The 12543-nt window shown below is 37.4% G+C and overlaps 1 protein-coding gene across 1 annotated transcript in view; it reads right to left on the reverse strand.

Annotated features, from left to right (window-relative positions):
- GLB1 (galactosidase beta 1) overlaps positions 1 to 12543 on the reverse strand; it is a 1256403-nt gene that overhangs the window by 1216997 nt on the left and 26863 nt on the right. Inside the window, exon 2 of the mRNA XM_044064915.1 lies at positions 9108 to 9274. Coding sequence (XP_043920850.1) covers positions 9108 to 9274 — 167 coding nt within the window. The remainder of the gene's footprint in view (positions 1 to 9107; positions 9275 to 12543) is intronic.

A 12543-nucleotide genomic window follows, 5' to 3' on the forward strand; every position in this document is an offset into this window, starting at 1 on the left:
TGTTATTCTGAAAGAAAGTAATCCCCAGGTATTTGGTTTCTTCTTTTATTTTGTCTAAGAGAGGTATTAGGGAGATGAGTCTAGGTGGCCTTAAGGGGGATATATTAGTTTTATTAAAGTTTAATTTGTAGTTACACATGTATGAGAATTGTTCAATTGTGTTTATTATTTTGGTCATGTCTGAACTTGGTGTAGTAAAGTATATGTTTAAATCGTTTGCAAATGCTGAGAGAGAAACTTTGAAGTTATGTATTGAGGGGGGATTATGATATGCATTTTGTTTAATATATAGAAATAGGGGTTCTAGGTAAAGGCTGAAAAGAAAGGGTGATAGCGGGCAGCCTTGTCATGTTCCATTTTTTATTGAAATTCTGTTTGACCATGCTTTCTTTATATATAGGGATGTATATGGATTACTATAGAGAATTTGAATGATCTGTATAAAATTTTTAGGTATGTCAAAGTGACGGAGCGTTTGCAGCAAGAATTCAAGACTGACCCTATCAAAAGCCTTGTGGGCATCTACTACCATTGGGAAGATGTTGGTATTGCTCTGATTTGCAAAGGATATTAATGCTTCTAATGTTAGCGTGTTGTCACTGGTCTGTCTACGTGGTGTAAACCCAGATTGTTCTGGAGAAATGATTTTCTCTATCAAATTTTTTAACTCTGTTTGCGAGTATTGAGGTCAGGATCTTGGTGTCTATATGGGTCTATAGCTATCTGAATTTTTAGGGTCCGCTTGGTTTTTTAATATAAAAACAGTTTTGGAGGCGCTAAAGTGAATATCATGTATGTTATTTATTATATAGTTCAGCACATGGTATAACAATTTGGCAACTAGTGGACTGAAGGATTTAAATTCTGAGGTAAGACCATCCGGTCCTGGGGCCTTGTGTGGTTTTAGATGTTTAATTGTTGTGGTTATCTGGTTAATAGAAATGGGCTCCATTAGTTTTTTTTGTTGATCTAAATCTAGTTTAGGGAATTTTAGTTTTTGAAGAAAAAGATCCCTATCCTCCTTCGAGGCTTGTAGGGTTTGTTCTCCATATGTTTGAGTGGATCACCTTCAGATGCCCGAAACGCCAAACCGCCGACACACAAATCACCGACACCAAAAGACCGACAACAAAAAATACCGACAACGCAAAACACCGAATACCATTACACCAACACACTACACGTAAACACAGTACACTACATAACATATCCACTATCCCTAACCCAAACCCTAACCCTAAGGTCCACCCCTAACCCCAAGATCCGACACTACCGCACACTCACCCTACCTGCACCCTAACCCTAACTCACTTACCCACCCCTAACCCCAAGATCCGACACTACCGCACACTCACCCTACCTGCACCCTAACCCTAACTCACTTAACCCACCCCTAAACCCACAGTCCCTCACTATCGCACACACACCCTACCTGCACCCTAACCCTAACTCAACCCACCCCTAAACCCACAGTCCCTCACTATCGCACACTTACCTGTCCGCTCCCGAACACTAAATCCCTCACTCTATCACACACTTACCAAGTCCGTCGGGTACTCACCTTGTCGGTCATCTGAGTTGTCGGTGTTTTCGACCCGTCGGATTCCGTGTCGGTGAAATGCGATTTCGAGCATCTGAAGGTGATCCGTTTGAGTATATATTTGTTCAAATACTTTGATAATTTCCTCATTTCTTGTATAGTTTTTCCCTTGGTAATTTACTTCTGCTATAACAGAGGTGGATTTTTGCTGAGCGATAATTCTGGCCAAGGCTCTGGAAGGAATTTGGGCTTCTTCTGTGTAATTAGCCAACTGTCATCCCATAAAAAGATAAATTTCTGTTCTCGAGCATATATAGGTCTCTTTGTAGTTTTAGGAGGTCCATTTCCGTTTGATTAGGGTTATCAATTTTTTCTCATGTTGTTCTATTTTCTCCTTTATTTTATGTTCCTCTTTCAGTTGGATTTTTTTATAATATGCTGCTTTTTTAATGAAAGTTCCTCTGATTTGTGTTTTGGTCAATGCCCATTCTATATCCATTGATGTTTGAGAACTGAAGATATTTACAAGGAATGTTTTTAATATATCCTCAATCTCTTTTACTACATCTGTTTTAAAGAGAAGATTAGGATTTAATGACCAGTTAATTAGCTCTATTGTTTAAAAACTTTTTTGTCCCAGTTGATACTCAGTGTAACTTTGGAATGATCTGACAGAAATCTCGTGTGTATGACTATTGTAGGGTCCATGTTAATGAGTATGTCTGAGATTAAAAAGAAGTCTATTCTCGCCCACATTTTATGGCATTGGGAGTAGAATGTGTAATTCCCAGTTTTGTTATCTTTATCCTCATATTTAAAGGGGTCATATAGTTTGAAGTCTTGTTTAAGTTCATTTAAAGCTATTGTGGCTTGTCTATTATGTGGTTTGGTCGGGTTCGATTTATCCTTTCCTGGGTTTTCATATGTGTTCCAGTCACCACCAGTTATTAGATAATGATCTTCCAGTTGGTTTAGAATTGGGTACAGTGACATGAAAAAGAGATGTGGTTGCTACAAGGTGCATATACATTTAACACCATTATGGGTTTCGGAAATGCTGTGTTAGTAAATGTTACATAGCACCACCTTCCCTCTTTGTCAGACTTAGTTTCAAGTATTTTATCCTGAAAATGTTTTTTAATTATTATGGCCACCCCAGCACTGTTAGCTTTGTCCCCAGAAGCTATAATTTGTCCCCAGAAGCTATAATTTGTCTTATCCACTTTTGTTTCCCAATATCTGTCCATTGCTCTGAAGTTAAATGCGTTTCTTGTATAAGATGAGATTAGCTTTGGTTTTCAGAGCTAAATGCAAAAATAGTTTCCTTTTTTCTTTATTTTGTAGTCCTTTAACATTCCACGTTTCAATTTCCCCCATTTATGAGATAGACATGCTTGTTTTAATTGATCTGTATGTTAATTTAGATTTATGTTTTTTGTATGTGTTGTTATAGTGTGTCATTGGAAAGCATCTAACTATACCCGTCCTTACACTGTGCCTACCCACGATACCCCTGGACTAGGAATAAACGGGGGAATACAATGTGATTTTAGTATGTATCATAAGATTCCCACTAGTATTAAATTGTGTTTTTTCTTTACGTATAAGTTTGTGACATGGTATCCCCCTTATGTTACTAAATACAATACGGACAAAGCTTAACAGACTAGTTCTCTACAAAAAAACACTGCTGCATCATATCCCTAGTCTCAACCTTTAAACTGTTATACCATTAGAGTGCAGTGGTTAAAGTACAAGACATACGGTTTATAAGTTTATGATCTATTCCTCTTAAAAGTGCATTTTTAAACATGTCAATGATCAAAGTCTCAATTAGATATGGCAAAATATACAACAATGTAACCTATATTTTTAAGCCAGACAGGTCATATTTAAATGATCCTTCTCCATATAGTTCTCTTACCTTCCCTTTATATATATATATATATATATATATATATATATATATATATAAATAAAATAAATAAAATTACCCAGCTTCTGTGTTCAGGCATTCTTCTGTAGCAATCTATAAAACTCAGATTGCATTATTGGCATCTAAATAGAAGTGGGTATAGGAGGGAAAAGATAAATAAATAAATAAAAAGGATAGCAAGCTTAGGCAGGTATATATACTGCTAAGACTTGCTTGTTTAGATATTTATAACTTCTGCAGTCAATTAGGTTATATTCATATTGTCATACAATTCCTCTCCTTTAAACTGCTTAAAACGCTCTTTCCTGCAGTTATTCCAGTTAAACATCATTATTTCAATCAAGAACTATTTACTTGGTCTGGTTCTACCAGACTCACATCCAGAAATTAAGACTGGATTCTTTACAATAAGCTTGTATTGGAGAATCAAAGTCACAATTTTGTTTTGGTAAAACAGTGCCGTATTCTGATTCTTCAAAGTCATGTTTGCAGGATTTACTAATCATCTTTCAGTCAGTTGTCTTATTAATCGTTTTATGTAAATTTTTGTGATTTTGAGTCAGAAATCACTTCTTCGTCTTGATGTACCTCCCTTTTAGGTCGTTTTGGTTATATAGTGATGATTTTGAGCTCGAAGGGGGACTGTTTTAACATACCAGTTTCCTGGGAAATGGTGTCACCTTATATTATGCGCATTGAAAACGGCAGTTGAATTTTAGTTCCTACCCGGTTTTCATTTCTTTTTCCTGTGTTCCTCGTGGCTCCCATCATTGATTTAAAGGGCCTAGGCAGCAAGGGGAAGCTCTCAGGGTGTGTATCCCATCAAAAACACTCACAAATTGGTCCGATTTTTACTCAAGGGTCATTTTTAATTTCCAGGCATTTTATTTGGTTTCTGGAGGTGGAATCTGCTTGAAAACTGACAGGAATGTCTCTTTTGCTTCCTTGGCGTTAGCAATCATGTATTTAACATCTTTTACATTGAAAATTAGAAGGTTTGGGTATTTCATCTGGAACTTTATTTTATTTTCTATCAGAAACTTGCAGTATGGAGACAGAAGTTGCCTTGCTTGCCTTATCTGAATATGCAATTGCCTTGCTTGCCTTATCTGAATAGGCACATCTTGAGCAAAGGAAATTCCACTATTATTCCAGGTGAGTGTCCCTTTCTTCTTTGCTGCAAAGAGCATTTTATTTACATCTTGATAGTTTATGATTTTGGCATACACAGGTCTTGGTCTCAAGGGATGATTAAGCTCAGAGCTCTGTGGACTCTCTCTATTATTACTTGTTGAGTTGCTTCAGAATCATCAAGTAAAGATTTTAGTAAGAGTTTGATAGTTGGTATTAGATCAATGTGTGAACAGTTTCAGGGATTCAGAGCTCTTGCTTCTAAATCTATTATTTTTGCTTGTAGACTTTGCAGCTCTTTGCCATGGGAATCAGTTCTCCGAGATATACAGTCAAATTTTATTTCATTTTCTAATATTTTGCTTCAGATTTTTCAATTCTGGTTAGAATTTGATTAAATGACTCTCCAGATGTTTGAAACTGTGTGGAAAAGTCCTGTATTGCTTGTTGAATGGGCAATAAAGCTGTTTTTATATCTTCCAGGCTAGCTGACTGTTCTGACTTGGTTTTATTTGCAGGCTTGGAATTGTCAGATTGCTTATTTGTCCTCTGTTTTTTTGGAGTTGTGTCTTTGTCTGGTGAGGCTAGTATCAATAATTTGGTTTTAGTTGTTAAAGTCTCCATATTATTTTCTTCGACATTACCCGGCTTGCTTTTGTAAGTTTTGCAGACTTTATGTATGACTGCAGGGCTACAGCACCACATGGCTACAGATGATTTCTAGAATCTTAGTTAATCCTTTTGTTTTAAAAGGAAGCTGTTGCTTTTTTTCCTTTCTTTTGAATGCTGTTTGTTGTCTGGAATAGATATTCAGTTGTATTTATTTGTTTTTTAGTCTGTGCTGTCTTCTGGGTTTATTATAATCCAGGGTATTTCAGAGAGCTAGGTGCTTGCAGTGCTCACAGAACAGCGGCCATCTTGAACCCCCTGTCATGTGATTTTGAAAAATTTTAAAAACTGTGGAGGTTTGATACATTGCTGTATCTGAAGAAGTCTTTACAAAGTTAAAGACAAAAAAGTTTTGGGGCAAAAGTGATATCATGAGTAAAACAGCACATGGTATAACAATTTGGCAACTAGTGGACTGAAGGATTTAAATTCTGAGGTAAGACCATCCGGTCCTGGGGCCTTGTGTGGTTTTAGATGTTTAATTGTTGTGGTTATCTGGTTAATAGAAATGGGCTCCATTAGTTTTTTTTGTTGATCTAAATCTAGTTTAGGGAATTTTAGTTTTTGAAGAAAAAGATCCCTATCCTCCTTCGAGGCTTGTAGGGTTTGTTCTCCATATGTTTGAGTGGATCACCTTCAGATGCCCGAAACCGCCGACACACAAATCACCGACACCAAAGACCGACAACAAAAATACCGACAGCATAAAACACCGAATACCATTACACCAACACACTACACGTAAACACAGTACACTACATAACATATCCACTATCCCTAACCCAAACCCTAACCCTAAGGTCCGACACTACCGCACACTTACCCACCCCTAACCCCAAGATCCGACACTACAAGACACCCTACCTGCACCCTAACCCTAACTCACTTACCCACCCCTAACCCCAAGATCCGACACTACCGCACACTCACCCTACCTGCACCCTAACCCTAACTCACTTAACCCACCCCAAAACCCACAGTCCCTCACTATCGCACACACACCCTACCTGCACCCTAACCCTAACTCACTTAACCCACCCCTAAACCCACAGTCCCTCACTATCGCACACTTACCTGTCCACTCCCGAACACTAAATCCCTCACTCTATCACACACTTACCAAGTCCGTCGGGTACTCACCTTGTCGGTCATCTGCGTTGTCGGTGTTTTCGACCCGCCGGATTCAGTGTCGGTGAAATGCGATTTCGGGCATCTGAAGGTGATCCGTTTGAGTATATATTTGTTCAAATACTTTGATAATTTCCTCATTTCTTGTATAGTTTTTCCCTTGGTAATTTATTTCTGCTATAACAGAGGTGGATTTTTGCTGAGCGATAATTCTGGCCAAGGCTCTGGAAGGAATTTGGGCTTCTTCTGTGTAATTAGCCAACTGTCGTCCCATAAAAAGATAAATTTCTGTTCTCGAGCATATATAGGTCTCTTTGTAGTTTTAGGAGGTCCATTTCCGTTTGATTAGGGTTATCAATTTTTTCTCATGTTGTTCTATTTTCTCCTTTATTTTATGTTCCTCTTTCAGTTGGATTTTTTTATAATATGCTGCTTTTTTAATGAAAGTTCCTCTGATTTGTGTTTTGGTCAATGCCCATTCTATATCCATTGATGTTTGAGAACTGAAGATATTTACAAGGGATGTTTTTAATATATCCTCAATCTCTTTTACTACATCTGTTTTAAAAGAGAAGATTAGGATTTAATGACCAGTTAATTAGCTCTATTGTTTAAAAACTTTTTTGTCCCAGTTGATACTCAGTGTAACTTTGGAATGATCTGACAGAAATCTCGTGTGTATGACTATTGTAGGGTCCATGTTAATGAGTATGTCTGAGATTAAAAAGAAGTCTATTCTCGCCCACATTTTATGGCATTGGGAGTAGAATGTGTAATTCCCAGTTTTGTTATCTTTATCCTCATATTTAAAGGGGTCATATAGTTTGAAGTCTTGTTTAAGTTCATTTAAAGCTATTATGGCTTGTCTATTATGTGGTTTGGTCGGGTTCGATTTATCCTTTCCTGTGTTTTCATATGTGTTCCAGTCACCACCAGTTATTAGATAATGATCTTCCAGTTGGTTTAGAATTGGGTACAGTGACATGAAAAAGAGATGTGGTTGCTACAAGGTGCATATACATTTAACACCATTATGGGTTTCGGAAATGCTGTGTTAGTAAATGTTACATAGCACCACCTTCCCTCTTTGTCAGCCTTAGTTTCAAGTATTTTATCCTGAAAATGTTTTTTAATTATTATGGCCACCCCAGCACTGTTAGCTTTGTCCCCAGAAGCTATAATTTGTCTTATCCACTTGTTTCCCAATATCTGTCCATTGCTCTGAAGTTAAATGCGTTTCCTGTATAAGATGAGATTAGCTTTGGTTTTCAGAGCTAAATGCAAAAATAGTTTCCTTTTTTCTTTATTTTGTAGTCCTTTAACATTCCACGTTTCAATTTCCCCCATTTATGAGATAGACATGCTTGTTTTAATTGATCTGTATGTTAATTTAGATTTATGTTTTTTGTATGTGTTGTTATAGTGTGTCATTGGAAAGCATCTAACTATACCCGTCCCTACACTGTACCCCTGGACTAGGAATAAACGGGGGAATACAATGTGATTTTAGTATGTATCATAAGATTCCCACTAGTATTAAATTGTGTTTTTTCTTTACGTATAAGTTTGTGACATGGTATCCCCCTTATGTTACTAAATACAATACGGACAAAGCTTAACAGACTAGTTCTCTACAAAAAAACACTGCTGCATCATATCCCTAGTCTCAACCTTTAAACTGTTATACCATTAGAGTGCAGTGGTTAAAGTACAAGACATACGGTTTATAAGTTTATGATCTATTCCTCTTAAAAGTGCATTTTTAAACATGTCAATGATCAAAGTCTCAATTAGATATGGCAAAATATACAACAATGTAACCTATATTTTTAAGCCAGACAGGTCATATTTAAATGATCCTTCTCCATATAGTTCTCTTACCTTCCCTCATATATATATATATATATATATATATATATATATATATACATATATAAATAAAATAAATAAAATTACCCAGCTTCTGTGTTCAGGCATTCTTCTGTAGCAATCTATAAAACTCAGATTGCATTACTGGCATCTAAATAGAAGTGGGTATAGGAGGGAAAAGATAAATAAATAAAAAGGATTGCAAGCTTAGGCAGGTATATATACTGCTAAGACTTGCTTGTTTAGATATTTATAACTTCTGCAGTCAATTAGGTTATATTCATATTGTCATACAATTCCTCTCCTTTAAACTGCTTAAAACGCTCTTTCCTGCAGTTATTCCAGTTAAACATCATTATTTCAATCAAGAACTATTTACTTGGTCTGGTTCTACCAGACTCACATCCAGAAATTAAGACTGGATTCTTTACAATAAGCTTGTATTGGAGAATCAAAGTCACAATTTTGTTTTGGTAAAACAGTGCCTTATTCTGATTCTTCAAAGTCATGTTTGCAGGATTTACTAATCATCTTTCAGTCAGTTGTCTTATTAATCGTTTTATGTAAATTTTTGTGATTTTGAGTCAGAAATCACTTCTTCGTCTTGATGTACCGCCCTTTTAGGTCGTTTTGGTTATATAGTGATGATTTTGAGCTCGAAGGGGGACTGTTTTAACATACCAGCTGAAACATCGGCATATACCCAGTCGAACTTTCCCAAAAATAAAATGTCAGTAAATAAACAATAAATGACGGTTTCCCCCATTTGTTAAATGCACCTGACTCAACAACTACATACAAGTAATGGAGTGGATGGTACAAAGTAGTACTTACATCTGAACTGCATTAAGCCCTGCCATATACATTTTCAGTAAACGGTCCTTCCAGTAGTAGCGAGGCACCCGGGAATAGTGAATGCTGCCAGAGATGTATCTAAATGGCTCTCCATCCTTCTTGAAACAGTTGTTTTCATAATCAATCTGAAATGTTCGCTTTGCAGACTATAAAAAGTAAACAGAAGATTACAGTACATTTTTAAAAAGTAGTAACAATTGTAGTAATGCAAATCTACAAATCAGATGAAAATTACATTTGGGACTTTGCTATTACAAGCCTGGAACTACCATATATGCACCCAAAATGAAGAATCAGATCATGCAAAAGGGAGAATATCTGCAGACTTACAATTACAGCCCATATTCAGGACACACTGGACACTGCTACAACATATATGATTTATTTCTTTCAAGAATTCCATTGCAAAGCCATCCTGATGATATCAATGCAGGACTATCCAACTGTACTGCTTTTAACAAGAGTTCAGGAAAAGATTTGTGTTGCTTCATACTTTTACAGTGCACATTCCACAAGCAGCTATTCGCTAGCTCTCCTAAGCTACAGGGAAGATGTGGGAAAAACTCACGCCTATGTGACCACTGGTGGAAACGTAAGAGACTTGAACATCATGTCAGGTTAATGCAGAGGATGGTGAATAAATGACTGTCTGCCACAAGAATGACAAGTTTCCAGGCTTCATGCTTGCTACTCTCCACTGGATCACTCATATCACAGGCCTAGTAGTGAGCAGTCTTAGAGGTCAATTCCCTGAGAAGTTTGGGGGGGGGGGTCAGCCCAGCAAAGGATCATGTCCAGGGTACCTAGAAGTAGCAGCAGCAATTACAGGACTGGCAAGCAGAAAAACAGAGAGAACAGCCAGAAACTCCACATGTTTGTGGTGGAAGTATTAAAAGTCTTTTGAAAGTATGGCTACAATATCTTACCAATGCTATGTACTTAAATGCCCCAACAAGCAGGACATACATCTTCACAGGAAATATATAAGTCTTAAATGATATTAACAATAAACAGATGCACACCAACACACATACACACAGGGACTCAAGCATGTGCTCAGCCTCATTTTTTTTTCTTCAGAAGGGATAGTAAGCATGTTAAGAAAGCATATATTTGAACTTTATGTTCCTCAATAATAGACACTGAAATATACTACAATGTGGGACAGCATAATAGTGCATTTCCTAGAGTGAAACTTCTAGCAGTGCAAAAAGTGTGCTTCCCATTTTATTTTTCAGGAAAGTGCACCTCCCCGAACTAGTAGAGTGAGTTGTGCCTAAGCAACCTTGGAGCTAGCTAGGCTATGTCATCTATCTATCCAGGGTTACCTCACACGCTCTTCACTTTGAGTAACAAACTAAGAAATTACATTCAGTAATTGAATACTGAAAATAGATCTAGACACATTTTAGGCAGGCCCAAAGGGAAGAACAATGAAAGTGTCTATTAAGATAATGTGAAGGCTGAAAGCCTAGCTACATTTCTATGTCATTGTAAATATGAATATAATCCACAGGCTTGTCCTCCTAAATGTAAGAAAACTGTTAAATTTTGAACTTCAAAAATGTAACCACAGTGCACTCTGCTGGAAGAAAGCTGATAAGTCAAGCATTGTATAACAATTTGATCTCAAAGCTCGGAGACTATGTCTGGACTGAGGAATTCCTTATATTGTTTTGAGACCAGAGTTAATTGCTAGATTTTACATAGACTATGTCTTTTATTGTTGTAGTTTCCTGGCCAGGTGCAAGATCAAAGAAATGTTAAAACTCTGAGTTTGTGTTAGCCTGGGACCCAGAGATGAATTATGTAATCTAAAATGAGTCAGCAGTGATGTATTATTTTAAGACTTTCTCAGACAGACAGAATCAGAGAGCATTTTGCATTTGTCTTCAGAACTGACCACTTACCAGCACTTGCTTTTCTCTGTCTGTATGCAAGTAGGATCTTAGACTTTAGTATTTCTCTTAGAAAATACTAAGTTTAGTCTAGCTGTTTTCTGTGTTTGTGTCAGACTATTCTACGGTATTATTTTGAGCATTTTCTTGTGATGTCTGAATTCTTGACTAGCAATGTGTTGAATTCTTGACTAGCAATGTGTTGAACTGAAGAGATTTGTCATGTGTTTTCATTATTTATTATTAAATATTTTTAAACTTTTCAACTGTGGCTGTTTTGTGTAGAGATAATTTAATCTCTAGAGTACATTGTATATATATATATATATATATATATATATATATATATATATAAATAAATGATACTATAATTTATTATATAATTATATAAGTGATACTATACAAAGCCACTCGCTGTTCGTCACACTTACTAATTGGATAATATTGCACAGTAATAATTGTACACCCTTTCATAAGGGCCTTTTAGTAGCTGATAAAAGTAGTTGGTGGCAGTGATTACTATCTTATAGCCTGGCAGGAAGGGGCATAGCTGGAAAACTTGTGCCAGCCTTCCCCAGGAGTGTCTGTGTGTTTGTATATAAACCAAATCTCAGTGTGCATGTGTCAGCTACTTGGGCAGGGACACGAAGCACTAGTTGGACAGAGGGCACTGGAGGTTTTGGCTTGACCACTCTGCTGAGATCTGTACCCTATAGCTGTGCCAGTGGGGAGCCTTATTGGGGATGTGGTTAGAAAGGGAGAAACCAGCCCCAAACTGTGATCTGTGTGCTCTTAAGGGAAACTGTACTTCACTGTGTGTGTATTTGTTGTCCTTCCCAATGTGGATGCCCCTCACTAGTGTTAGTGGTGAGGATTTGCTTCTTGATTACTGGGCCAGTGCACGGGCGTCAAATATTAATTAGTTGGCAGTGGTGGGATAGCCACACCACATATTAATTGGTTGGCAATTGGCTTGTACTGGTGTGAATACTGAACTCCTGTAGCTTGTGTACAGTCATCACTGAAGAGTGTTTCTGTACTCTATGCAGTGAATATTTCAGAGTTCAGATAACAATTTTGTTAGCTTAGTTAGTCAGGGAGAGAAGGCATGCATGTCAGCAGAGGAGTATGGCAAGCTGACAAGGAGCCAGTTGGTTGAGATGTGCCAGGCTAAGGGACTGGTGCATGGAAACCTGACTTAGGCAGACATGACTGCAGCTTTGGTCACACAGCTGCATCAGAAAACAGCAATCAGGAGGGTAATCAGACTGGCTGTGTAGATGTACAACACTCAGAGAATGGACAGCTCAACCTTTCTGCAGAGGACTTAATCTATCTGGAGCTAAAAAGAGACTCTACTTGGAGGCCAGACATTTGGAAACAGACTGAGCTGTCTACAGGCTGAGAATGAGAAACTGCGACACCTGGAAGCTGAGAAAAAGGAGAGGCACAGGCAGCAAGAAAAGGAGATGCTAACTTTTCATCAGAGTCATGGAGGTAACGGGGAAGGGAGTAAC

The sequence above is a fragment of the Protopterus annectens genome, chromosome 3.part0 (assembly GCF_019279795.1).
Source record: "Protopterus annectens isolate FY-2018-M chromosome 3.part0, PAN1.0, whole genome shotgun sequence".
Taxonomy (NCBI): domain Eukaryota; kingdom Metazoa; phylum Chordata; order Ceratodontiformes; family Protopteridae; genus Protopterus; species Protopterus annectens.